Source organism: Polypterus senegalus, chromosome 4 (assembly GCF_016835505.1).
Source record: "Polypterus senegalus isolate Bchr_013 chromosome 4, ASM1683550v1, whole genome shotgun sequence".
Lineage (NCBI taxonomy): Eukaryota > Metazoa > Chordata > Cladistia > Polypteriformes > Polypteridae > Polypterus > Polypterus senegalus.
The window spans coordinates 91,117,364-91,144,659 of record NC_053157.1 but is presented as its reverse complement, the minus strand read 5'-3'; the positions used below and the strand labels follow the sequence as shown (position 1 = coordinate 91,144,659).

Below are 27,296 nucleotides of genomic sequence, written 5' to 3'. Positions count from 1 at the left end.
GCCCCATGCAAGCCAAAAGGAAGGACCCTGTATTGCCAATGTCCACTGGGTGTACTAAAAGCGTTTTTTCTTTGGCGGAGTCCGCTAAGGGAATTTGCCAATACCCTTTCGTCATGTCAAGAGTAGTTAGGAATTGAGCGTTCCCCAACCGATCAAGTAAATCATCCACCCGCGGCATGGGATACACATCAAATTTAGAGACCTGATTAAGTCGTTGAAAGTCATTACAAAACCTCCACGACCCATCAGGTTTAGAAACTAAGACAATTGGACTAGACCAAGGGCTATGACTCTTCAATAACCCCTAATTCTAGCATTGTCTAATTTCCAACTCTACTCCGCTTTCTTTGCCTCCGGAGCCTATAAGGTCTCTCTCTGACAATCACTCCAGGGTTAGTAATATATCGTGAACAATCAACGAGTACGTCCCGGTATCTTGTCCACAACTTTAGGGACAGACAAGATAGCCGCCTCGAGATCTTGTCGTTGTTTGGATGTCAAATCGGGGCCAAAATTAAGATGGGCACATGACATAAAAAGAGAACGAGGCTGATTGGACGAGGGATCAAGTTCCCTGTCCTTCCATGGTTTCAGCAAATTAATATGATATACTCGTTCAGTAGGTCGCCGATTAGGTTGTTTAACCAAATAATCGACGAGACCTTTTCTTTCTTTAATTTCATAAGGGCCTTGCCAATGTGCTAACAACTTTGAATGAGAAGTTGGGACGAGTACCATTACACGATCACCCGGGACAAATTCCCGAATGGTGGTGTTTCGTTATAATAACGGGACTGCGCTGCTTGTGCCTTTTCCAAATTTTCTTTTAGAATAGGTCTGATTTTCTCTAGTCTATCGCGTAATTGTGCGATATATTCAAGAATATTTGAAGTTGGGAGGACCTCCTCTTCCCATCCTTCTTTTAACATATCCAAAAGCCCTCTGGGTTGTCTTCCATATAATAATTCAAAGGGAGAGAAACCAGTAGAGGTCTGAGGACTTCCCGATAAGCAAACAAAACGAGAGGAAGCAACTGATCCCAGTTTCTTCCATCCTCGTTAACTACCTTGCCTAACATCTGCTTCAAAGTTTGATTGAAACGCTCCACCAACCCGTCAGTTTGGGGATGATAGACAGACGTTTTCAGATGTTTTATTCGGAGTAATTTGGCTACTTCCCTGAACATCTCCGAAGTGAAAGAAGTCCCTTGGTCCGTTAAAACCTCTTTGGGAATCCCAACACGAGCGAATATCCCTACTAATTCCCGTGCGATGTTTTTCGTATTAGCTGAGCGCAATGGAACAGCTTCTGGAAAGCGAGTGGCATAATCTACTAGCACCAGAATATATTTAAAACCTTTTAACGAGGGTTCCAATGGTCCAACGAGATCGATACCGACTCGTTAAAAAGGGATATCAATAAGGGGGAGGGGAACGAGAGGAGCTCGCGTCCTTCTAGGAATCTGGCGAAGTTGACACTCAGGACAGGAAGCGCAAAATCGCCGGACCTCCTCGTTAATTCCCGGCCAATAGAATCGGAGCTTTATTCTCTCTAACGTTTTTTCGGAGCCTAAGTGGGCTCCTAGAAGGTGAGCGTGTGCTAATTCACACACCTTTCGCCGAAAAGTGCGTGGAATTAACAACAACGTTCGCACTTCTCCCTCGTGTTCTGCCACTCTATATAATAATTCGTTTTTAAGTACAAAGAACGGCATCGGTGGCATGGGATCCAGGGTTGTATAACCCTCGGTAGATACTACTGCATTCCTAATATTTTTTAAGGAATCATCGTTCCATTGTTCCCTTTTAAAAGACGATGGTGTTAATAGAAATTGGGCAGTTAAATCTTGTATAGGGTCTTGTGCGACCTTAAGGGGTGTGGTTTCTGTCTCCACGTCTTCTGCGTTAACTGCACTAGTTCCCGCAGAGGTCGATGGGACATCAATTTCTTCACATGGGTCCGTGCTACTGTGGGACATGGCGTGGAGGCAGTCGGAGCAGTATTCTCCATTACTAAGCCTAAATGTTTCTTAGGTATAGTTACGTTATTACCGCTGGTAATTTTATTCCAGTCTCTACCCAATATAACTGGAAAAGGGGGATCCGGTAATACAGCCATGGCCATGCTCGTTAGATGACGATTCACTGATATCACACATCTGGCGTTTTATAATATCGGATATCCCCATGAATACATTTTAGACTAGTTTTTATCCTAGTCCATTGTTGCGGTAAAACGAAATGGGTGGCAACAATGGAAATTGTTACTCCCGGAATCAAACATTGCTCTTACCTTCCTGCCATTTATAATAACTGCACATGTGTATGGAAGAGATAAAGGATTAGTCACAGTGGCACAATACCTTTCTCCCCTAACTAATGAGCAATCAATAGGTTCGATGGTACAGTTGGGGGACAGATGTCCAATCTCCCCACACTTGAAACAGCGGGGAAGACTAGCACCTCTGTCCCGTTAGCGGATGGCAGGCTCGGGAGGTTGTCGGGTGGGCTCAGGAGTTGCCCCACGTGCCTGTTGGGTTCGGCGGGAGAACCGTTCTGATTTCCCTGATTTGCAAGCGGCCCAGTGAAGCTCTGTGATCTGGATTAAGGAGTCAATGTCCTCAAAATTATGTTTCCGTACTTGCTGGGCGATATGGTCAGGGCGGGCATGCACAAAAGTTTCACATGCTAGTAGCTCTGCCATTTTGTGTGAATTATTAATGTCGGGCCGTAGCCAGCGACACACTTTTCCCCAGGCTTCAAAGCCCTGGGTTCTTATCGGTCACTCGGGATCGAACTGCCACTCCCTCCATTCTCTCGCCTGCTGTTCCGGAGATACGCCGTAGCGCTTGAAGACCTCCTTTTTTAGAGCGTCATAATCAGCTGCCTGCTCCTCAGTTAGATCATAATAGGCTCTCTGCGCCGTTCCCTTCAGGTAGGGAGCCAGTATGTACGCCCATTCCGACCTCGCCATGCGTTCCGCTTAGCGGTACGCTCGAAGATCAAAAAGTATGTCTCTATGTCATCCGATTCTGTTAATGTGGCGATAGCAATAGGTGGTGGCCGAGCGACCTCCGTCCGTACACCTGCAGCAGCAGCAGCAGCAGCACGAGCGTTGGCTTCTGCTACTTGGGTCCTTGTCTCGCCCATCTGTATTTTCAAGGTTTGCAGATCGCCCATGATGGTGCTCAGAACTGTATTAAGGTCCTGTTCCTCCGACATCTTTAAATAGACGAGAAACAATGAAAATGAGGTGGATTGATGGAGCCGGAAGTGACGTCATCTTGGTGGGCCGGAAGTGACATCGTCGCGGCCATTTTGGAATCTGGATGTGGAGGAATTATTTTTCTTCAGGTTTTCTGTTGAGCAAAAGAGATTCAGGTAAGTACCACGTGACAACCCTCTATCTTGCGATGTTTCACTCACCTTTAGGCTCTTTGACTGCCTCCTAATCGCACATGTGTGACAACACACACACACACATCGAAGCTTCTCAGCTCTGCTTGTGCTATTCTGTGTGATCTCGCGACGTCCGCGGCTTCATTTAATGTTAGCTCACATACCTGTGCTTCGCAGCGGAGAAGTAGTGTGTCTGAGACATCACACACTGCATGCACGGATTTACCTTTCCCAGTTCTGCAAAGTCAGTTCACGTGAGCCGCTCGGAGTACATGCATCGAAGCTTCTCAGTTGTGTTTGTGCTATCCCGTGGGATTTCGCGATGTCCATGACTTTATTTAATGTTAGCTAAGACCCGGCACTTAAAAGTTTCTCTCGCAGTTTCGCTGAGTTTGTGCCAAACACTAGTTTATCCCTGACCATCTAATCTTCGTCTGAATATTTAGCGGCAGAGTGTTTCTATTGGATTGCCGCTGACGGACGACCTTATATGGGCAGGCACTCAATTACATGGGAGGCGTGACGATGAGGGACGGAACTCCGCTTCACACGGCGACCGAGCTGCAGGCTATGGCCGGTATATACAGTATGTACATAAGTAGGTTCCAGTTATGACCGTTACGCGTAGAATTTCAAAATGAAACCTGTCCAACTTTTGTAAGTAAGCTGTAAGGAATGTGCCTGCCAAATTTCAGCCTTCTACCTACACAGGAAGTTGGAGAATTAGTGATGAGTGAGTGAGTTAGTCAGTCAGTCAGTCAGTCAGTCAGTGAGGGCTTTGCCTTTTATTAGTATAGATAATGGTTCTTTGCTTTAAACTGAATTCTGAAATTTTTTCTTTCATCATTTTCTTGTCTTCTTAATTTTTTCTAGTGCTGTTGATATCTCAGCAGCTTTGCTGTCAGGGGGAATTTGTATGTGTTTGGCATGGAATTCTTTGTGCCATGTAAGAGAACAGCAACTCTGAAGTGTCCTAGAGACAGCTAACCACATTTTCCTTATTCTATAAATATACTGTCATTCTGAGTTTTGTTTTTCTGCCCTGGAAAATGAACTGTAAAATACAAAAAAAAAATTGTCATTTGGTGGGGTAGGGAAATGGTAATGTGTATGTAGTAATTCTCAAATTACATGTTACTACTGAATTTTTATATATAAATACATTTGCCAAACGCGTGTGTGCAGGAATGTTAGTTACCTAGAAATGATCAACATATTAAAGGGATAATTGAGGCATAAAACTTGTTACTCTGTAAAGTAAGTAAGATCAAATGCTAACAGCTCTTGTGAAAGTAAACAGAAAAGAAATGTTATATTCTCATTTATAGGAGTATAGTGAACTAGTACCAACAGGTTTACCATATCCTCCCTGTGCTGTTTAATACAAATTTGCGTTAAGGTTTATACTTTATTGTGAAGAATTGAGCAGGACTTCATAAAAAATACAAACTGAAATATGAACATTTCACCAGCATTTGCCTTTTCCTTGCTTCTGTAAAAATCTGTTTATTAAAACAACATAGAAGACTCTGCACCAAAGCCAGTTGTGTGACTTTATGGAACCCTGTAGCTTGAAAACGTGTTTTGTGTGTTTCGATAAAAACAAGTAAACTGTATTGTTGTGTACTCAGGCAGTTAAAGTAGCACGTAGTATGCCTTTTTAAAATGTTTTTTATTTAAAACTTCAACATCAACAATCCTGTTTTCTTTTTTCCCCTCCTTTACACAGTCATCCCTTAACTTCCATGAATACTGCCATGTACTGAACACAGCAGGAACACCACATATTCCCCCACTAGCAAGTAAACTTGTACCAATTATATTTTGTTAACTAACAAAACATGAACTGAATCATCCCAAATGGAATACAGGATTTTTAAAGTTGAGAAACATGTGAAAATATGTTTGCATTCATACAAAACCAAACTATTATTGTCATTATCATCTGGTATTCATTTGCTTACATACAGTAGGTGGTTTTCTAACTCTTTCACTCCATCTAACAGGCTCAGACTGGTCAAGTTTGTTTTGCATAATAGGAACAGATAAATGTCCTTCATCATTTTTCTCTCCAGGGTCTGAACAAACAGGAGCAAGATGAACAGCATTCCACACACCTCCATCGGACAGCTCTACTGTCCTTTCTTTCTCAATACTGGTTTAGTGGTTTAGTAAACTTGGATTTTCCTTTTTTTGTATTCTTGTTTTTTTCATTCACATGAAAGATCCAGGCTGAAAACCAACTTCCCTGGTCCCTCATTTCAGGTCTGGGTACATTTTACTTTTGTCCTGTTTTTGTTTTGCTGCATCCATAATAGCTTCCTCCTCTGTCTCAGGCTTTAGGTTTTCTTTAAGCACTGCAGTATGTAACTTTGCATGAATCTGTCTACCATGAATAAGTTCTGAAGGAGACATCTTAGTTGTTGCGTGAAGAGTTGCTTCATCATTAAGTAAGAATGTTTTCCAAGGTTTTCTTCAAAGCTGGCAGTATTGTTTCTTTGAGACTTCTGTTGAATCTCTCCATTTCACTGTTTGCCTGGGGATAGTACTGTATAATGACAGATTCCTGTGTGTTATATTCCTCTCACTCAGGAAGGTTTCAAATTTTGCAGAGATGAAAACTGAGGTCCATTGTCTGAAATCAGTTCCTTTGTGGATCCTACTTTGATGAAAACTGATGTGAGGAATGCAATCATGGTAGCAGAGGTTACTTGAGAGGTAAAGGCCACTTCTGGCCATTTGCTGTAATAATCTATCAGAGTAATTGCAAAACAGCAGTCAAGGGCTCCATCATCAAATGGTCCTACAATATCTATTGTAAGTTTCTCCCATGCAAAGTTAGGAGAAGATACTGGCTGAAGAGGAGGAGTGTGCACAATTGCTGTTTTGTCATGAAGTTGACATGTTACACATGAACAAATCGCTGCTTCCATCTAGGCATCTATTCCAGGCCACCAAAACATATCTTGCAATCTTTGTTTTGTTCTGACAATTCCTTGATGACTCTCATGTGCGATATGTACAACACTGTCCTGTAAGTCCTGTGGCACTGTCAAGCAATGAGATCCACAAATGATATAGCCGTCCATTAAAGATTGCTCATTCCTCACTCTTTAATACACTTGAAGATTTGGATCTAGACTTTTTCAGTTTTTGTCCTTTTCTTTTGTAAAACCTCTTTTAGTTTAATATTTACTGGCCATTTTGAAATTCCTCTGGAGTAATAATGGAAGGAAATGCCTTTATCAGTGACACCAATTCAATGTCCTCATCAAGTATACTATTTGCTGGAGGTAAAGTTAGCCATGATAAGCAATCAGCTGTAATATTTTTTTAACTTGTTTTGTACTGAATGGGGTAATTTAAGTTTTGAAATCTGGCTGACCATCTAGCTATGCTCATTCTTGCTCTTCCCAGTCCTTTAGCTGTCAGTAATGTCGTCAGTGGGCTATGATCTGTCCTTATAGTAAAGTGACATCCCCACAGGTAAGTTCTCCACTTTTCTATAGCCCATATGCATACCAGAGCCTCCTTCTCTATTATTGAATATTTCCGTTCTGTTTCGTGGATTGTTTTGGATGTGAATAGATATACAATGGGTATAGAAAAGAATCACCCCCCTCGAAGTATTCCCTATTTTTTTTGCTTTACCCCCTTAAATGAAAACACACAAACCAATATTTTTTCCAGCTTTACTTAATGCAATCTATAACATTCAAGTGAAAGATATCACAGCTATAGAATTTAAAAAAATAAAAAACAAGCAATAATGAGATTAATAAAGGATCACCCCCCCCTCCTTAATAATATTTGTAAACTCAGTCAGGTGTAAGCACCATTTCCATTGCAGACCATGGTTACTGGCTTCCACCTGTGATCAACTGTAATCAGTGTGATTAGTGAAGCATAAAAACAGCTGTTCCTGGAGAATTCCCTTCCTTGGTACTGCAACTGACAGCAAACAACTGACTATGGGTGGTAAGCCACTTTCAAAAGATCTCAGGGGTAAACATAAGGCAGGAGATGGATACAAAAAAATCTCAAAGGCTTTATCAATCCCAAGGAGCATAGTAAAATCCATAATAAAGAAGTGGCAAGTGTTTGGTACTACTAGGACCCTCTCTGGATCCGGCCGTCCCTCCAAACTGGATGGAAGAGAAAGGTAAGAGAGGCTACCAAGAGGCAAATGGCCACTTTGAAGGAGTTACAGGATTTTATGGCAAAGAGTGGTCATTGTGTGAATGTGACAACAATTTCACAAGCGCTCCACAACTGTGGCTTGTTCTGGAGGGTCGCAAGGAAAAAAACACTTCTCAAGAAAGGCCACATTAAGGCTTGCTTGAGCTTTGCCAGAATGCACCTTGAAGATTCTGATGCCAAGTGGAAAAAGGTCTTAGTGTCAGATGAGACCAAAATCGAACTATTTGGCCTCAATACCAAACCGTACACTTGGCGAAAATCCAATGCAGCTCACCATCCACAACACACCATACCTACAGTAAAGCATGGAGGTGGCAGCATCCTGTTGTGGGGGTGTTTCTCTGCTGCAGGGCCTGGGGCTCTCATTAGGGTAGAAGGAAATCCTGATGCGGCAAAATATCATCAAATACTTGAGGATAACCTGCTACCCTCTAGCAGAAAGTTGAAGATGGGCAGAATGTTCACCTTTCAATACGACAACGACCCGAAGCAAACAGTACAATTGACCACACAGTGGCTGAAGGAGAAAAAAGTGAATGTCCTCATGTGGCCCAGTCAGAGCCCAGACATAAATCCCATTGAAAATCTGTGGAAAGATTTGAAGATAGCAGTCCACCAACTCTCACCATCCAATTTGACCGAGCCTGAACAGTTCTGTAAAAAAGAATGGGCAAATACAGGTAGTCCCCAGGTTACAGATATCCTACAAATGATTTACTAATGGGGCCGCAGCTGCAAGGCATGCGTCTCAGTAACTGCCGCTCCATCATCTTCGGCCTGGGGACGCTGCAAGCGGAGGCTGGAGGGGGGTGATTTCGCTGCTCGTGCAGTGTAGTGTCCCTTGAGCGGCTCTCAGCGGCAAGTGGCGACTATGGTCCATAGTCACTGGGGCCACAGCTATCACTCGTATGCAGGACGGAGGCTTGATGGGGTGGTTCACAGCCCGCCCACTACACCACCACAGCTACTGCTCCTGACTGGACGCAGGCTGGATGGAGCGGAGGGGGGCTTTTCACTGCCCGCCCACTTCACACGGCTGCCCCGTTCATTCTCAGTGGGCGGCTGGTAATGCTGCAAATGGTGACACGATTGTGGCTGAACGGAGGCCATTGAGGGTGAACGGGGGGGCGGGGGTAGCATTGTAGTGTGCCTCGGTTGGCTGCCTGTTGAATGGGGGCAGTGGTGGTCAATTCACTACCCGCCTTTGGCCGCATAATAGCAAGACAATACCAAGGTGGGATCTTGATCTATACAGTCTGCCATTTTTTCGTCACTGCGCTGGAAGGCTTTTCAGGGTGGATGACGATATCACCCATCCGTCCGTCCGTTGACTTTGAAATGTTTGGCTGCTGTCCAAGCCTTTTATACTGGTTTCTCCACGTGTAGACCCTTACTTAGGTTCCAAACAAGGAAAGGAAAGGATTCAATGTCATCTATAACATACAGAAATAGTACAATGCCTATTTTCGCAGTTGTCCCCTTCTCTCTCCAAATGCTAGACTAGCCGTTTCTAAATGCTGACAGCCCCTATGTACTAACTTTGGCCTGACCTGTACATGTGAGTGGATTTATAAAATAATTTTTGTACAGAGCACAGTGACATTAAACTTACATTCTTATTACACATCCCTTGAAAACAACCAGGTGTCGAAGGATGTCCATAAGGTAGACATTTAAAATGGAATAAGCCTTCATGTGTGATAAATACAGTGAGATCTCAGATGTCTTCATGAAGTAGTACTTAATGATATGCACTTTGAATGTCCAGTGTTGAAAATAGCACCTCTTAGTTCTGCAAATATTTCCTCCATGTTTGGTATTGGATAACTGTCAATTATGACTGCTTTGTTAGGCTTGCGCAAATCAACACACAAATGATCAATTTTCTTTATTGTTACTGCAATTGGAGAAACCCATTCAGATGACTCCACTGTTTCAATTACATCTTGTTCTACTAGCTTCTTTAACTCCTCTGAATCAGCATCTCTGATTGAGAAAGGTAAATGTCACAATTTCTGTTGGACTGGATTCACATTTGGTCGTATTATGCACAAAATCTTTTGTACAGTCCAGAGCACTGTTGTTAACCGATGGTGTGATTGTAGACACTGGCTGCACTGAAGTAAAGGACCTGGTAGTAATGTAGCCATCCATTAATTGCATATTAAGTCCTGCAAATAGATCTCTACCCAGTGTAGGTGTTCCTTCATTTACTATATAAAACTCAGCATCCACACTATTGGGTTAGTATGTTACAGTCATGGGCAGACATCCAAGAACAGGAATTTGTTCTCTTAGGTAACTGACTGTTTTGGTGCTGTAAGTGACTCTTTTGCGAAATAATTAGAATGAACAGATTTAGATAAAATAGAATCAGCTGAACCTGTTTCAAGTATCAAGCTATCAGAATTACTTTTCTATTTGTTACAGTATTAACAGAACTCACTGCACACAATCTTGTCTGATATACTGTATTTATATTATTGTTTCTTACATCATATCTTGCACTGCAGCAAACCTTCGCAAAATGGCCATGCTTTTTACATTTACGACGCTGTGCATCCTTAACAGGTAATCCCTCATTATTCACCATGTGTTGCATTGATCCACACCAGAAATGTATCTTTTTCTGCATATTAGTTGTCTATCTTGTTAATTGTGCTGCAGTGCTATGTCTAACCGTACCCTTCTGGTATTTGCATTGGAAGAACAGTGTGCACACCGAGAGCAATGCCTTGGCTAAGTTTTTTGGCCTCAACTATGATGGATTTAATCTGGCTTGCAATTGTAATTGCTTTTGATAAGGTGAATTCACACTCCAGGACAAGCCATTCTCTGATACAAGAAGAAGAATATGATGCCCTTCTGCTCCAATACAGTGAATAAGCAAGGCACATTTTCTCTCATCTGGTAGCTCGACCTGAGTAGCAGCTAGAATGTAATTCTCAAAGATGTGTAGCCAAGCAGTGAAAGTAATTGTAGGCTCACCCAGGTGTGGAAGGAAAGGTACAGGCTGCTGCAGTGATAATAAAGACATCCTCATCACCAATATGTTGTGTGTTCAGTTAAAACAGCACGTAGTATGCCTTGTGCAGTCTATGGCTGGCCAGTCATCCCGGCCAATACCCCCAGGCCGCCAGATGGAGCTCTCCCTGCAGCATGGAGGTGCCCCAAATACCAGCAGGGAATTATAGACAATGGAGTTTTCATCCTCAGCCCAGCTGGATACCACAGGGGCCACTAGATGGAGCTGCAGGGAGGAGCAAAGAATATTTGCCCTACACCCCGGAAGTACGTCCGAGTCACATGGACAAGAGGAATGATGTGCTTCCCGGGTGAAGAAAAAAGAACTTTTTATCTGACCCGGAAGTGTTCCTAGTCACATGGACAGAGGGAGGGAAACACTTCCGGGTCAAGGACTATAAAAGGACTGTGGTAACTTTCAGACGGCGAGCTGAGCTGGGTGGAAGGGTGGCAATGCGTCTGGGAGTGGTGGAAGATTATTGATTATTGTATTGTGGAGTATTTAATGTGTATTATGGAGAGGAGGGTGCTTTGTGCACTATTTATTAATAAAAAGTCAAATTATTGGACTTTTACCTGGTGTCTGGCATATGGTCTGAGGGTTCAAGAGGACGATAGCGCCCTCTATCTGTCACACTTGTTAAAATGTTTTTTATTTAAAACTCTAACATCAACAATCTAACGGACACATTACACAATCCATTCTCTCCTTTACCCTCATTTATATAAGCACCCCTTAACCTCCATACATACTGCCATCTACTGAACACAGCAGGAATATCACATGTATCATGTCCTTGTCAGTGCTAATCAAGCATTTATAACACTTTTAAAGCACATAAACAGAATTACTGCTTCTGTGAAGTTCTTGGTAAGGCACTAAAGGAGTGTAGTTTACATTTAGGCTCACTGATTATTGTTAATTGTGTGAGGGTTCTGTTTTAAAGAACACCACTTGTTTGATGGGTTGTGAGTTTCCCCAACCTTGTGTCTATATACTGATGATTTGAAATATGCATTCCCTCTATAAAAGAATAAAGTGTGCGATATGTTTCTTGTCATAATCACAATCGCAATGAACTATAAGTTCATTGTCTTGCTATTTTCCAACATTTTAGTATTGTAAAGTTTTATAGGTTTATTTTAGCAAGCTAAGAGGATATACTGTATAGCTTCAAGGACATAAAAGTAGGGAATACATTTTCTCTTAGAACAACACAAACTTTTGAAATATGTGTCTCTGAAGTCAAACAAAATTGACAGTCACAAAATACTGATGGCATCAAGGAGACATTTAAACAGGTGATCTCACTTTTATGCTATAAGAGGATTCCCTCCTGTCTTGACAGGACATGTTGGAAGGTTTAGTGCCATTGGAGCTAAGTTTACGTTTCAGGGGGTTTATCTCTAGCAGTTATTCATTCTTCTAGTTGCGGATGACCAAAACATTATGATTTGGACATTTCCTACAAAGTTATCCAATAAAAGTAGACATCCAAATAAGAATCCCCTCAAATTTTTATGCCAGTAGATCATTTGGGGAAACTGACCTGAAAACTGAATTTTGCAAACGTTTAATGATCTGGCATTTTGTGCCAGAACTAAATAAACTTTGTGCATGACTTATGGACTTAAATATTTTTATACTTTTGCATTCTTTCTACTTTTCATACTCACCTTGTGCTATCTGGAAACCAAAGTTTCAGATCAGGGGAACTTGCTGAAAGAAGTATGTCCAAAATGTAGTTTAAGGCATTTGGAGTGGAATTAGACAGCTAATATAAAACAAAGAAGTGGGGTAATAACTGGAAATAAACAAGAGTATATTGCAGTCTCTAACATTCAAACATTATCTTTCTTTGTATTTAAAAGAAAAAAGAAACAAAAAGAATATTGGTATTTTTACAAAATAAAAGAATGTTAAGCAGAAGAATAATAGATTAGCATAGGAAAGTGGCATTAATAGACGTAAAGAGTAAAATAATGTGATAAATATGGTAATAGTATTAATAATGTTAAAATGGTAATACAAATAATAACAGAAAAGTAATAAAAAAAGGAAAAGAAGTTAAAAAATAAACCCACAAACAGATATAATAGGTAAACACTTAAAATAAATAATATAAATGACATTTAAATGTTTTATACAATACAAAGAACTCATTATAGTCATTAATAGGTTGGTGAGACATTAGCTAAACTATTAAATATATTTGTTTTATAACAGAGTCATGTCCATCACTTACTTATGCACAACCACTACTTGATCAAATTGTATTCAATATTTAGAATGAGTTTTAATAAGTTCTTCATGAACTGTGTCTGTTAATATAATCTTCAACCATGCTAAATACTTCGACTCATACTAAAGAGTTTCTCTGTCTAGCTTGTCTTGAAATTTGAAATTTGAGATCACGCTTTTGAAATTTGATATCAAGCATTTAAAATTTGATATCGAGTTTTTAAAATTTGAGATCACACTTTTGAAACTTAATTTCAAAAAAGAGAGCTTAAATGCTTCCATAGTATGGCAGGTCACTTTAACATTTAATCCATTTGTCTTTTTATGAAATTTGATATCGAGCTTTTGAAATTTGATATGAAGCTTATCAAATTTTAAAAACTCGATATCAAATTTCAGCAACTTGATATCAAATTTGAAAAGCATGTTATCAGGTTCTGCCCCATAAAATGATGTTTTTTATTCCCCCACTCAAAGTGTTCTTCACATTGTGGTTTGTAGAAATAAAACAGTAATATATCAGCATAAAGCGATATGCATAAGTGCCAGTAAACTGGTTGCAAACTTAATAGATATAATGTAATGAAATAAATAGCCCTAAAGATTTTTTTAAACCTGCACAACTAACACAGCATTCATTTTAAAATAACTAACAATAAAAATGACACTTATTCAAATAATGAAATACCAGCTAATTGTAATCCAGATGAGGTATAACATTAAACAAGAGTGCTTTGTGCCCTATTATTATTTTTATTGTAGCAGAACCTTCTGCTGGTGCTCGGAGGTGCAATGATTTTGTACTCTTTATTGTGGCCATGTGTGGCAGTTTATCCTTAAATGGACTTGTTATCTAACCAGCGTATATTTTTGTTTTGACGGCACAAGGTCAGTCTATTTTATAAGGATCAGAGTTGTGACAGGAGTTTAGCCCTTTGATTTGCCTTATGGACACATCACATAATGAGACTTAATACCCAGGTCCTCTGAAACGTGTTTTTTTGGCGGTGACAAAATATTTTAAAGTAAAATAACAATACCTGAAGAAATGCGTTCAGCCAAGAATGAGCAATGATCACCATCATTCTGTGGTGGCAGACGAATATAGTCTCTCAGTCGGTGAAGGCTTTCAATTAAGTCTCCCACAGAGTTGCTAATAAAATCTTGAATTTCATTAGTGCTTCCGTGATAGACTGCTCTTTGAACAGACGTACACCTTCTTTGCACCTGTAAAAGAATATTTTCTTTAGCATCCCTTGTTGTACTTTGCTGCTGACGGGTTCTGCTCAGTCGAGACATGCTGTAAAAGGGAAATCAGCAGTCAGGAGCTTGCTAGGAAAGCACAACCATAACAACAAAAACAACAAAATCCGTACCAACCCGAATGGCACAAAGCCGAAGCAGTTAAGTCGTGTAGTGTAACAGAATGAGATGTGGCAATGCAATTTGCATAACAGTGACCAGTACTACTTTTAAATCACACGATATCTAATATTAAAAAAGCAATATCAAAATTTGGAAACTTGATATCAAATTTCAAAAGCTCGATATCAAATTTTGAAAACTTGATATCAAATTTCAAAGGCGTCATATCAAATTTTAAAAGTGTGATATCAAATTTCAAAAGCACGATATTAAATGTTATAAACATGATATCAAAATGAGAAAATATGGTGTGAGAGTTTAAAATGCATATATATTTGCATTCAGCTGTCATATCAAATTTCAAAAGTGTGATATCAAATTTCAAAAACATATCCATTTTCAAAAGCACAATATCAATTTTTAAAATGTTGATATCAAATTTCAAAAGCTTGATATCGAATTTTAAAAGCGTGATATCAAATTTTATAAGTCCCATATCGAATTTCAAAGTGCTGTTATCAAATTTAAAACTATTGATATCAAAGTTTTGAAAGCACATATCAAATTAAATGGATTGAATGTTAAAACGTCTTGCCATAGTCCTGACATTGGCTCCTAGTCAGTTGATGTCAGCATCAGGGTTTCAGAAAATGTTTATATATTAGTCTCTATTTTTTATGTGAGGTGCATTGCATGCAGGGAGTTTTTCAGTCCCAGCCTCAGTACCATACGTTTGGATGTACAGTAAGCTGGTCAGATTAGGGTTTGAGTTAGAGTCTGGGTTGGAGGTTAGGTTGAAGTTCTTTCACCATTGCAGCATCAGGCATATCAAGGCCTGCAACAAGCACTTATACCTATCTTAGGAGACTCTTTAGGAGGTTATTTTTTTGGAGACATTTTGTGCTTTTTATAGTACAAAAAAACACCAGTAGTACTAGAATGCTGAATTTCTGAATAATTATGGAATAATGAAATTAAAACAGTGCTACTTGACAAACAGAACAGAACTTTCACTCCATTTTTCATAAGTCTTACTTTTAGATGTTTTACAAATAAGAAAACAACCCCTAGATGACTCCTTAGCCAGAAATAATAAAAAGAGGTAGTGATGTCTCAAAATTATGTTTCTGTTATAATAAATACGAACAGGATAAACAAGAAAGCCAAACCATGCAGTCCCACTGGGGCAGTTTTAAAACCTTCTTTGTTCCTACCACTAAAGTACTCTTCCTTTTTTCTCATATATTTCTTTTAACATTTTTCCCTGCCACTGAGTCTATGCATCAGTTCATCGCTTGACACCAGGAGCCTCAGCAGTGTTTCCTGATAAGCTTCTGCTTAATGTTTCATCGGCTGAAAGTCCTCATTGTTAGTGTGTCAAAATGGCACTTGGTTTTGTTTTTATTCTCTCCTTCACTAAAACCTCCATGGGGTCTAGAGTATATCTTATAATTGAGCCGATCCTTTTAATTAGCCTGTTGATTCGGTGGGCCTCTCTTGAAGTGATATTACCAGCCCAACACACCACAGGGTAGAAAATCGCACTAGCCATCACAGAATTATAAAGATGTAACAGATGTCACTTCCCACATTAAAAGAACACAGTCTCCAAAAAAAGGAGCCTATTCTGCCCTTTTTTATATAGTTCCTCTGTGTTATGAGAACAGTCCAACCTGCCATGGATTTGGACCCCCAGGTACTTCTAGGAGTCCACTCCATTCCAGCTTCCATGGGTTTTCTGATGTTAAGATGCAGACAATTCTCTTTGCACCAACAAACAAACTTATCCACCTGACTCCTATGCTCTGTCTCATCCCCATTATTGATGCAAAATCATCTGAGAATTTCTGCAAATGACATGGCATGGTGTTTTATATATATAATTTGAGGTGTACAGAGTGAAGAAAAAGCGGAACAGGGATGTTCCTTTTGGTGCTCCATTGTTGCTCACATCCATATCAGAAACACAATCCTTGAGTCTCAAACTGTGGTCTGCTGGACAGATAGTTCCTTCCACCATAGGCTCATCTACCAGCATCTCTCTGAGTTTATCCTTTAACAGGGATGGCTGGATGGTACTGAAGGTGGTGGAGAAATCAAAAAACATGATCCTCAAAGTGCTGCCAGCTTTGTCCAGGTGAGAATAAGAATTGTGGAGCAGATAGTTAATTGCATTATCCACTCTAATCTTTGTCCATGGGGCATTATTGCCATGGGCCTGTGTGGTCTACCACAAGGGGACTTATATTCCAGGACCAGCTTCTTGAAGGTTTTCATGATGCAAGATGTAAGTGCCACTGGGCTGTAGTCATTAGAAGAAGAGGTGCCCACCTTTTTTGGAACAGGAGCAATGCAGAATGTTTTTCACAGCAGTAGCATGTTCCTTCAGTTAAAGTTCGTATCCAAAGGTCACACATTAAAGTGGTCTTGTTTGGCTATTAAGATCTTAAGACCTGAGCATCACTATTAGTCCCCATTGCCCCTGCATACCTACACCAAGCAGCAAGCAGTCACCTCTCCAGCAGTCAGCCATCTGCTGCTCCTTGATGGCCTCCTGCCATTTCCTCCACTGGTCTTGCTCTGTTGGTGTGATGGCCAAATACTCTTTGCATTAATTGGGTTGCTTACTGTTTTGTCCTGGGGTCTATTACAAGCTTTCTACAAGGACACCACACTCTTCCACTTACTCTGCCACACTGTAAAAAAAATGTTAAATATACGGTAAAAAACTGCAAGCTGTGGTTGCCAGAATTTTAATGTAAAAGAGAAGGTGACAAAAGTTTTAGGTCTGTGGTACACTATTAAAAAAATGTAACATTTATGGTAAAAAACTGCCAGCTGTGGGCACCATAAGTTTTCCCTAAAAAATAAGGTGACAATATTTTTAGGTCTAGTGTATAACTTTATAGTAAATAACTGTTTTTTCTTTACAGCACATTAAAATAGAAGTGTATGTTTAACCATAACCTGAAATCCATGCACTGTGATAAATATGCCAATAATTAAACCATCAAAAAATTGTTGTAAATAGTTTGCATCAGTAAAATAACAACTATTAGTAAGCAACCTATATCATCCATTTTCCAACCCACTGAATCCGAATACAGGGTCACGGGGGTCTGCTGGAGCCAATCCCAGCCAACACAGGGCACAAGGCAGGAACCAATCCTGGGCAGGGTGCCAACCTACCACAGAGCAACCTATACCATTTAATTTTAATAATAATAATACATTTTATTTATTTGTAGGAGCCTTTCTAAACACTAGATAACACACACACTATAAACAAAACTAAAATCCAAAATTTTAATTCAGACAGAGCGACTATATTTAAAGAGAAAAAGTAGTCTTAATCAAATGAGTTTTAAGTTTAGATTTGAAAAGTGAAAATGATTCAATATTTCTAAGTTCGGATGGGAATGAATTCCAGTGCTGGGGAGCAGAACAACTGAATGTACTGCTCCCCATGGTGGTAAGACGGACAAAAGGGACAGTCAAGTGGATGAAAGAAGAGGATCTAAGGGTATGGGAGGGAATGGCAACATGGAGGAGGTCAGACAGATATGGAGGAGCAAGGTTGTGGATATCCTTAAAAGTTAACAGAAGAATTTTGACTTCAATGAGGAACTTACCTGGAAGCCAGTGAAGCTGCTGCAAGACAGAAGTGATATGATGAATAGAGGGGCTTCTAGTAATGATGCAGGCAGCTGAATTCTGGACCAGTTGAAGCTTATAAAGCGATTTGTGAGAAAGACCAAAGAAAAGGAAATTACAATAATCCAGACGAGAAGTGACCAGGCTATGAATGAGGATAGCAGTGGTGTGGGGAGTGAGGGAGGAGCGAATACAATTAATGTTATGCAAGTGGAAATATGCAGACCAGGAGATGTTATTGATGTGCGACTGAAAGGATAAAGTACCGTCAAGGATGACACCCAGACTCTTAACCTATGGGGAAGGGGAGACAGAGGAAATATCAATAACAAATGAAAAATTATCAGTTTTTGATAATGTTGATTTTGTACCAATGAGAAGAACCTCAGGTTTGTCACTATTTAATTTAAGAAAATTTGAAGAAAACCAGGATTTAATTTCTGCTATGCAATCAATAAGCAAGGAATGCAGGAAAGGAAAAAGTAGGTTTGCTAGTGAGGTAGAGCTAGGTGGCATCAGCATAACAGTGGAAGCTAATGTTATATTTACGAAAGACATTGCCAAGGGGAAGGAGGAAAATAATGAAAAGGAAGGGCCCCAGGACAGAGCCCTGGGGCACACCTGAAGTAACAGCTTTGGGTTGGGATGTAAAAGTATTAAGCTGAACGAACTGAGTGCGGCCTAAGAAATAGGATCTAAACCAATCTAGTGGAGTATGGGTAATGCCAATTGAAGATAATCTATTAAGAAGAGTAGTGTGACAAATAGTATCAAAGGCCACACTCAGATCACGCAGGATGAGGATAGTGATTAAACCAGAATCAGCTGCCATAAGGAGGTCGTTAGTAATTTTGATAAATGCCATTTCTGTACTGTGGAGGGGTCAAAAACCAGACTAGTTTTATACATTTGTAGCTGCTGGTAGGTAAGGCAGGATCAAACACGAGTTAAATGCATGCCGAAAGAAATCTCTCAGTCCAAAAGTTTGTTTTAAAGGGTTTAGTGAAAATACAAAGCAAACAGTCCACACAAGAATAAAGAAAATGATTGTTTGTTTTCTATACTAATGTTTTACTTCATCTTCAGTACGTTCTAAATGTACGGCGCTGCACATTCAATAGAGCAAGTTGTGTTACATACCATTAGGTACGTTAAGGCACGGTTTGAAATCGTGTGCCCTCCATGCCTTACTTGCAGCAAAGTAGGTCACTAACTAGTTATAATATACCAATTCAATTCTGCTTGTAGGAGTTATAAGAACCTCTCTTAGACTATGCACTTTTTTATAGACAAACATTTAACAGAACTAAGCAAACACTTCTACCTACTTGACATAACCTTAATACCTAGCAAATGACTCTTACAAGATTGAAAAGAATTCAATGTTCAAGAAAGTTATGGCACATTGTCAGGTGGAAAAGTAAAATTTGCTTTAGTGGTGTATGGTGCCCTGCGGGTGTGCCAGCTTATTGAATACAAACCACCGTAAAATCAGCTTCCATAACCTCAATAAACCTTCAGCCCACAGTGAAAAATAAGTCTGCTAACTAGGGTTTAAGATTTTTTTTCCCTACTGTACAAAGGTATGCGGTTCATGTGGAACAATATGGTAAAAAGGGGTGTTTCCTAATGCACATATTGTAACTATATGCAAATTTAGAAATCGGTACCACAAAAAAAATCCAGAAAATGTTTGAGTTCTGAAAAATTGCATCATGCTCTATATGACAACCACGCAAACTTATTTTACATCTGGAGCATATTGATTAAAAGTTATATTGAAGAAACATCTACATAAAGCAAATACATAGGATCACTTTGAGTTAAATTCATGTAAGATAGCTGTTTATGAAGAATATATATTCTTGGTAACTAGGTGACAATGTATTAGAGTCAACCACACACGGTCAACAAATACCTACCTTTCTTGAAACAGCTTGGAGCAGTAAAACAGAAGGTATTATACAAATTTCCTTTCTGATGGCATTATCTTATTTTTGGTGCCGTACTTACCATTTTTCAAAGAACAAGAATATATTTTTGTATGGGTTAACAATGTAAAAATATATCTGTCTGTATATTTTATTTCAGTGCTTTGGTGTTACTTAACAGTGCTTTACCTTTTTTACATTTTACAGTTGAGTAACAGCCATTTTTCAGTATAACTGTAATGTATCAGTAAATGGTATCAAGCTTATTTTAGGTAGTGTGGAGCCGACCCGGACACAGACAGGCGGACATGTTGTTTATCACCACCACACGTATTTATTTACAATTATTTACACAATAAAGTCACACAGACTCAGTCCATTTAGTGCATAACCCCCAACACACAGTCCTGGCCACACAAATGCCTCTTCTTCGGGCCGCCTCCACACTTCTGTCGTGCCTGGTCCTTCTTCCACCCGACTCCAGCCTTGAATGAAGGTAGACGGCCCCTTTTATGTTCTCCCGGATGAGCTCCAGGTGATTCCCGACACTCCCTCGTTGGCCACGCCCCAGCGTGGCGGAAGTGCCGGCTGTTCTCCCGGCAGCCCTCCGGGTGTCCTCTTAAATCTTTCCCCAGCACTTCCTGGTGTGGCGGAAGTACTGAGGTAACAGGTCCCCAAGGCATTGGGGCGCCTCCTGGCGGTGACCACAGGCGCCTGCAGGGTGGGGCTTCCATACCCTCAACCTGTGGCCCCCAAAGCAGCCAGGACGGCGGCCCCCACGTGATCCAGGGTGGGCGCAGACCCACATCCGGTCCCTCACGGCATCCCGGCCGGGTCGTTGCCCCTGGCATCCCTGACAGTAGAAAAATATCAATTTTACAGAACTTGGCTGTAAAAAATAATGAAATGTGTTGTTTAAGATATACAGGTAATTTTCAGTAGAGCATAATGTAACTTTCCTTTTTGTTGCAGAAAAGGTATTTTACTTTCACCGTTCACAGTATTTTTACTGATAAAGTTACAGACGTTAATTTAGTGTGTGGTGTCCTTAGAATGTCTGCTTCCGGGACCACATTTGACAGTGTCTCATCAAAGTCTTTTTGTGCCAAGTGCACTGTGAAATTTACATTGTATTAAGCTTCATATCTACCAAAGTGTGATATGTTAAGAATGAACCTGTTTTAATTGTTGTTTTCTGAAACAAAAATGTAAAAATTGTACTACGGTACACAGTTCACATTTCAGAGGCAGCTATTACTTTAGGAACTGAATATCAAAATTTGGTTGATTAAACTGCTGATTAAATCCTCTTACTTTGTTTTTTTAGGTTTGGCAGAAAGAAAACGCTGTTTATCACCCTGGCCATGCAGACAGTTTGTAGCCTCATTCAAGTAGCATCTGTTAACTGGCTCATGTTTTGCATCCTTTTCTTCTTTGTTGGATTTGCGCAAAATTCTAAGTATATATCTGCTTTTGTTTTGGGTAGGTATGATAATGATATTTATTAATATATTGATTAGCAAAGTTTAACAAAAGTTAAGGTGTAGGCACTTTGTTCTTCTTCTTCTTGACAATAAACATACTGTATGTTTATTTCTTGAAAATCAGTGCAGGTGAATATTAAAGTGTGCACTACATGGCAAGACCTTTACTCTCTTATTTTAAATTTCTAATGCTTTCTAAAGTGCCTATAAAAAGAATTAATCTCTTAGACATTTTCACATTTCATTATCATACAACACTGAATCACAGTGGATTTCATTTGGATCTTTTTTAGTATTGATCAACAGAAAATGACTCTTTAATATCAAAGAGAAAACAGATTTCTTCAATGTGATCTGAATTAACTACAAATATAAAGCATAATTATTTACCTCTTCAAGTCAGTATTTAGCAGATGCACCTTTGGCAGCCATGTCAGCCTTGAGTCTGTGTGCACAGGTCTCTCTCAGCTTTACACATCTGGACATTGTAATGTTTCCTCCTTTAGTGTTTGCCAAACGGCTCAAGTTCAGTCAGACTTCATGGGGATCATGAGTGAACAGTCTTTTTCAAACCATAAATTCTTAATTGGATTGAGATCTGGACTTTGACTCAGTCACTCCCGGACTTTAACATTCTTGCTTTACAGCCATTCCTGTGTAACTTTGGCGTTATGCTTGGGGTTGTTGTCTTGCTAGAAAACACATCTTTTCCCAAGGTACAGGTTTCTCGCAGACTGTATCCAATATTTCACCGTATTTTCCTGCATTCATTTCACCCTCCACTCTCACAAGCTTTTCAGGGCCTGCTGCTAAGAAGCGTCACCACATCATGATGCATGCATCATGGTGTTGATGGATTGATTTTGGTCATCTGCAGTGTGGGCTTATGTCAAAGATGGCGTCTAGTGTTTTAGTCCCTTCTTCAAGTTGGCTTTGGAGTCTCCCATCTGTCTTCTAGTAGACTCTCTGCAATTTCTTTAACAGTGGCTACCTCTTTGAAATTCTCCCATAAAGCTGTGACTTTTTAGAAGTTGTTGTATTAGCAGCCTCTTCAATCTGAGTCGCTGCAGCTTGTAACTCCTTCAGAATGATCTTCGTTTTCTTGGTGGCCTCCCTCACTAGTCTTTGTCTTACATGAACATTCAGTTTTTGTGAACAGTCTGCTCTAGGCAGATTTACAGTTGTGCCAAACTCTTTCTATTTCTTAATGAGTGATTTGACTGCACTCCAAGGTATTTTCAATGTGTTGTATATTTTTTGTGTCCATCCCCTGATCAGTTACAAATCGTTGCTTGTCTTTTGGTTCACATTTTTTCTTTCACATGACTGATGGTTGTGGGCACGCATGCTGCGACTGACCCAAGTTTGCTAAGATCGTGTACATGAAGTCTATGACTGAAGAGATGTGTAAGGTGACATCACATTTAATGAATTCACTTAAAAACAAATTAAGAAACTTCTTAGAACAGTGTCTTCTGAATATGTTTGTAAGAATTAAAATATTTCACCTGTATAGAAAGCCTATAATTCTAGAAAAGGTTTACAGAGAGTGGGAAAGTAGCAAAGACAGGAGAAAGAAAAAAACCTTAATAAAAGGATAAGTGTCAGTGAACCTGTCTGTGTGCCAGTTGCTATTTCCCTGTCTTTCCAATAGATGGTGCATCACCAACATTAACACAGTTTTTACAAATCCAATACCAAATCACATATCTCAGAGATTCTATGAATTGTATGATGCACTGCAAATGTGAACTCTGAAGTCTACATTGATTAATTAGATTTCAACCCATCTTAGATGGGTTGCCAAGCTAGTAAATGATTTAGATTTTTTGTACATTGTGGGGGCTGTAGTGATATTTATTTGCACTATAAATCACATGAGAAAAAAATCATATTCATTTATTGTTTATTTTCATCCAAAAGAAAAACATATTTTTTTTTAAAATGTACTATGAATTTCAGGTTTACAATTTTAAATACACGCAGTTGCTGTGTACAAGTTTTTGACACTGAAAACAAATTGCACAACAACGGACCATTACAACCTAGAGGGAATGTTGATGTACAGCTCCTGGAATCAGGTTACCCAGATTTGTAGGAATACTGCTTCACACCATTAAGTCTCAAAACAAAGTAAAGCAAACTGAATGATTATAGAACTGGTCAATATAAGTTATTTGTGGAGAAAAATACATTGAATCTTGCATTTTTTATTTGTTTGACTCAATGGATATGAAAGAAACCGAAACCAAGATTTTAATTTAGGTGCAGTTTCATCAATGAACAATGAAAAACTGGTAGAATTGGTGGGTTAATTATCACATTAATAACTTAAAATTGAAAGTTTATGGCATCATTAGCTCAAACATTGTTTGTTTACCCAGATCTGATCAAAATGCTTAAAGCCTTATAATATGACAGATTATTAGATTTGATTTGGAGAAAAATCAACAAAGATTGAAGACATACCGTATATAGTCGCGTTTAAGTTCTCCCGCGGATAAGTCAGGGCTAGATTTTATCGTATAATTTCTGGTATTTCATAATGGTTGTCGTATAAGTTAAATGTGGAAAACTCACGCTATTGGTTCAAGAGATTATCATATGTTAACAGCCACCTGAGAGAGTAACCATGGAGCACACTGCCTTTTTTTCTATGTATTGTGCCCACGTGACTATTTCGAAGCATCGTTTGCACTGTGTATCTCACACCCTCGTACACCTTTATCGTAAGAGCACCCCTTATCTACAAGAGATTGAAGGAAGCAAGAAGATGTAAAAAAATGTATGTGTCATATTTTTGAACGGGCATATACAGTAAGTCAGGGTCTGATTTTATGATCGACTTATACGCGAGTATATCCGGTATATCTATCATGGTGTACTGTAGTAAATACAAACATACATGTTCTCTCATACCTGTTTAATCTAATTTGTGGATGCAAAAGAGTAATGTCTGTTTGCAGCACCGGACACAAAGTGGAAAACTATCCTGAACTGGGTTCCAATCCATCAGAGAACACGCAAGCACAGACTCAATCACAATGAACCTAACACACATTTCTTTTGAGATTTGTGAGGAAAACCAAAACACTCAAAGATAGTCTCACCTACACTATGGTAGGTCATGTAATACAAACCCAGTGCCAAGTTTTAAGTTCATACATTTATAAAGTTTCATGGGATGCTCTCATGCTATATGTAAATTCCAGACAGGCTTTCAAATTGTTCTTTTTGAGTAATTGCTTATTTTGTGCCATGTTTCTATTCAGGCCACTGTTATGAAGACCTCTTGGTGTACTTTACTCCAGTCTCAGCAACTAATCCCTCTCCTATTTACACAGAGAGTTGTGAAGGTAAACTTCTTCTAGGAAACAGCTAGTTTTGTAAAATTCCTACAGCACCAACCATCACTGATAAGGAGTGTGCACTAAATGAGACAAACAGGCCAAGATTTATAGTCTTAAATTGTTTTAGCTGTCTTTCTGACATTTCATTGCACTGTGGTAGTATCTGAAAGCAGAGCACATTTTTGCATACTTGCTGTCTTATAGCACCAGATATCATTATTGAAGTTCCTTATGCAACTAATAACTATAATGGATAGATGGTTTGAGGGACTTTACTTTATTTTCACATCTGTGTGTTTTGAATCAATTAGTGATTCAGTCCTGGCCTGTTGTGAGTGAGAGTGTCACTTCTGCCATGCATCTAGCACTGCCAGGACAGGCCCTGGTTCCCTGCATCTCGGACTAAGCAGGTATCTGCAATGAATACAAGGACTCCATCGAAGAGGTTAGGTCCACATTTAATTATTAGTACTTACTTGTCATGGCGTATGTTGGAAAGAAATGCACATAAAAATTTCACTAATAATAAGTTTCAGGTTAATCAATAGCATTTTGAAAAAGAAAAATAGATGGGTGGAATGAAGAAATTAAACTATTACTTTTACCTAAACTAATGATGGGTAAAAACATCTCGGAACATGTACAAATCGGTTTATGATCAAAAAGTTCACCAAACTTTTGCATCTGTTCACGACCACACACTCCGTATACGAACAAGCCAGTTTCCCTTTCGGTGTGTGCGCGCTGATGATTTCCACACGTGTTCAGTCTCTCCCTGTGCATTACCTGTGCAGCGAGCGAGAGAGAGAGAGACACAGACACAGAAACACGCACGCGCGAAAGAGAGAGAGAGACAGACACCCAGACACATGCACGAGAGAGAGATACACAGACACATGCGGGTGAGAGAGAGACACACACCCGCGCACGAGAGAGAGAGAGAGAGACGGCTAGACACATAAAGCCGAGAAGGCAGTTAAAGAATGCACTGGGCTTGCTTTTAAAGAGACATATCCGAGCATTGTTTTAACCTCGTTGTATTTAATGAAGACTTTTTTTTCTATTGGATTTTAACCTCAACTTCTCTTCTGTTTACAGCGATCGGTTCGTAGCGTGCATTGTTGCAATGTTACTTTTCTTGGTGGTTTATTAAATTACTGTTTTTTCAAATGCTCATTTTTTTCCTGTGCTTAAAACTCATTAAAAAAGCTTTATAGCGAGCGGTTCGTAGCGCTATAGAGCAAACTCTTGCAATGTTAGTTTTCTCTGTTCAAGGTGTTCTCAGTGTTATTCAATGTTTTTACATTTAGTTTACTATTGCACTGTGCATTCTATGGTATAATTAACTATATTTGTGCTTAAAAATCTTTTAAAAAAATATATTTGCTTACACTTTGTACGGTCCGGAACAGATTAATTGTATGTACAATCCTATGGGGGAAATTACTTCGGTTCACGACCAGATCGGTTTATGACCAGAGTTTTGGAACGAATCATGGTCGTGAACCGAGGTTCCACTGATAACTGTTTGATATTCCTATTACTGGATATACTCTGCCATGCAATGGACTACACTTTCCACCGTGTACCCGATGTTACTATTATATTTTGGTATTATAATGTATTCCCCAAAACCTTGAAAAATTGGGTTTTGGCAGGTTTCAGAAATGATTGAATAGATTTATTTTAATAAGACCGATGGCCCCCTGAGTCAGTGACAAAAATATGGTGTAATATACATTTATGTGAGATGAGTAAGTTTCCTTTGTAAAATCTTTTATGCACAAATGTATTTGCCCATTATGCAATCATTAACAAGTTCTACTGCTAATAGTAAAGTCTTAAAGACCTAAACACAGCTCAAAAGCATGTCTGAAATCTCTTGGGTCCGTTGGTGATCAAAACGAGACACAGAACGCTTATTAAGTTCATCACAACTGACGTTAGATGTCATTATTATGATTGGTTTGTAAAACGTTTTCTATTTCTGCTGGCACCCTACACTCTTAAAAATAACGATTCTTTAATGGCATTTTATGGTTGTTTCCTGGGTCATGTGGTTCCTTGCAGAACCATTGTTGACAAGTAACCATTTAATTTTAAGTAGGGTTCTTTGCATATGAAGTTGCTTTTTTGTGCTTTAAAAAACTTTGTACTATGTAGACAAAACCTAACATTTTTAGCATATGGTAGGTTACCTGAACCTGAAAACCCCGAAGTTAACCTGTATTGCTGTATGTATGCAGAAATCATGATTCATTGGTATTACACAGATCTATTAAAATCTATTCATGATTATTATACTGTATCGAGCGTGATATGGATCTAGATAATTAAAGGTTCACTCTGGACTCTTCATGTGGATAGGTCTTTTCTGTACCAAAAATGTTTCCCCTATGGCATTGTTCTGAAGAACCAGTCTGGCACCTTTATTTTGTTTTCAGTACCTCAGCAGGAACAGTCACAATAACAAAACCATTCCACTGGTTAAAATAGTAACAATTAAGCATATATGCATAATTCAAAGCATACACCTCACATTGTGTTCTGTTGTCTATTTATGAATGGTAAAAATCTACTTTATCTTGAGTGCCTTTTGCTGATAAGTGGAAGGGTGTTTCATACTAATAAATTCAATTGAATTCGCT

General features: G+C 39.3%; 1 protein-coding gene across 1 annotated transcript in view; it reads left to right on the top strand.

Annotated features, from left to right (window-relative positions):
- LOC120527530 (solute carrier family 22 member 5-like) overlaps window positions 1–27,296 on the top strand; it is a 114,257-nt gene that overhangs the window by 36,553 nt on the left and 50,408 nt on the right. Inside the window, exon 3 of the mRNA XM_039751038.1 lies at window positions 21,142–21,296. Within this exon, the coding sequence (XP_039606972.1) occupies window positions 21,142–21,296 (155 nt within the window). The remainder of the gene's footprint in view (window positions 1–21,141; window positions 21,297–27,296) is intronic.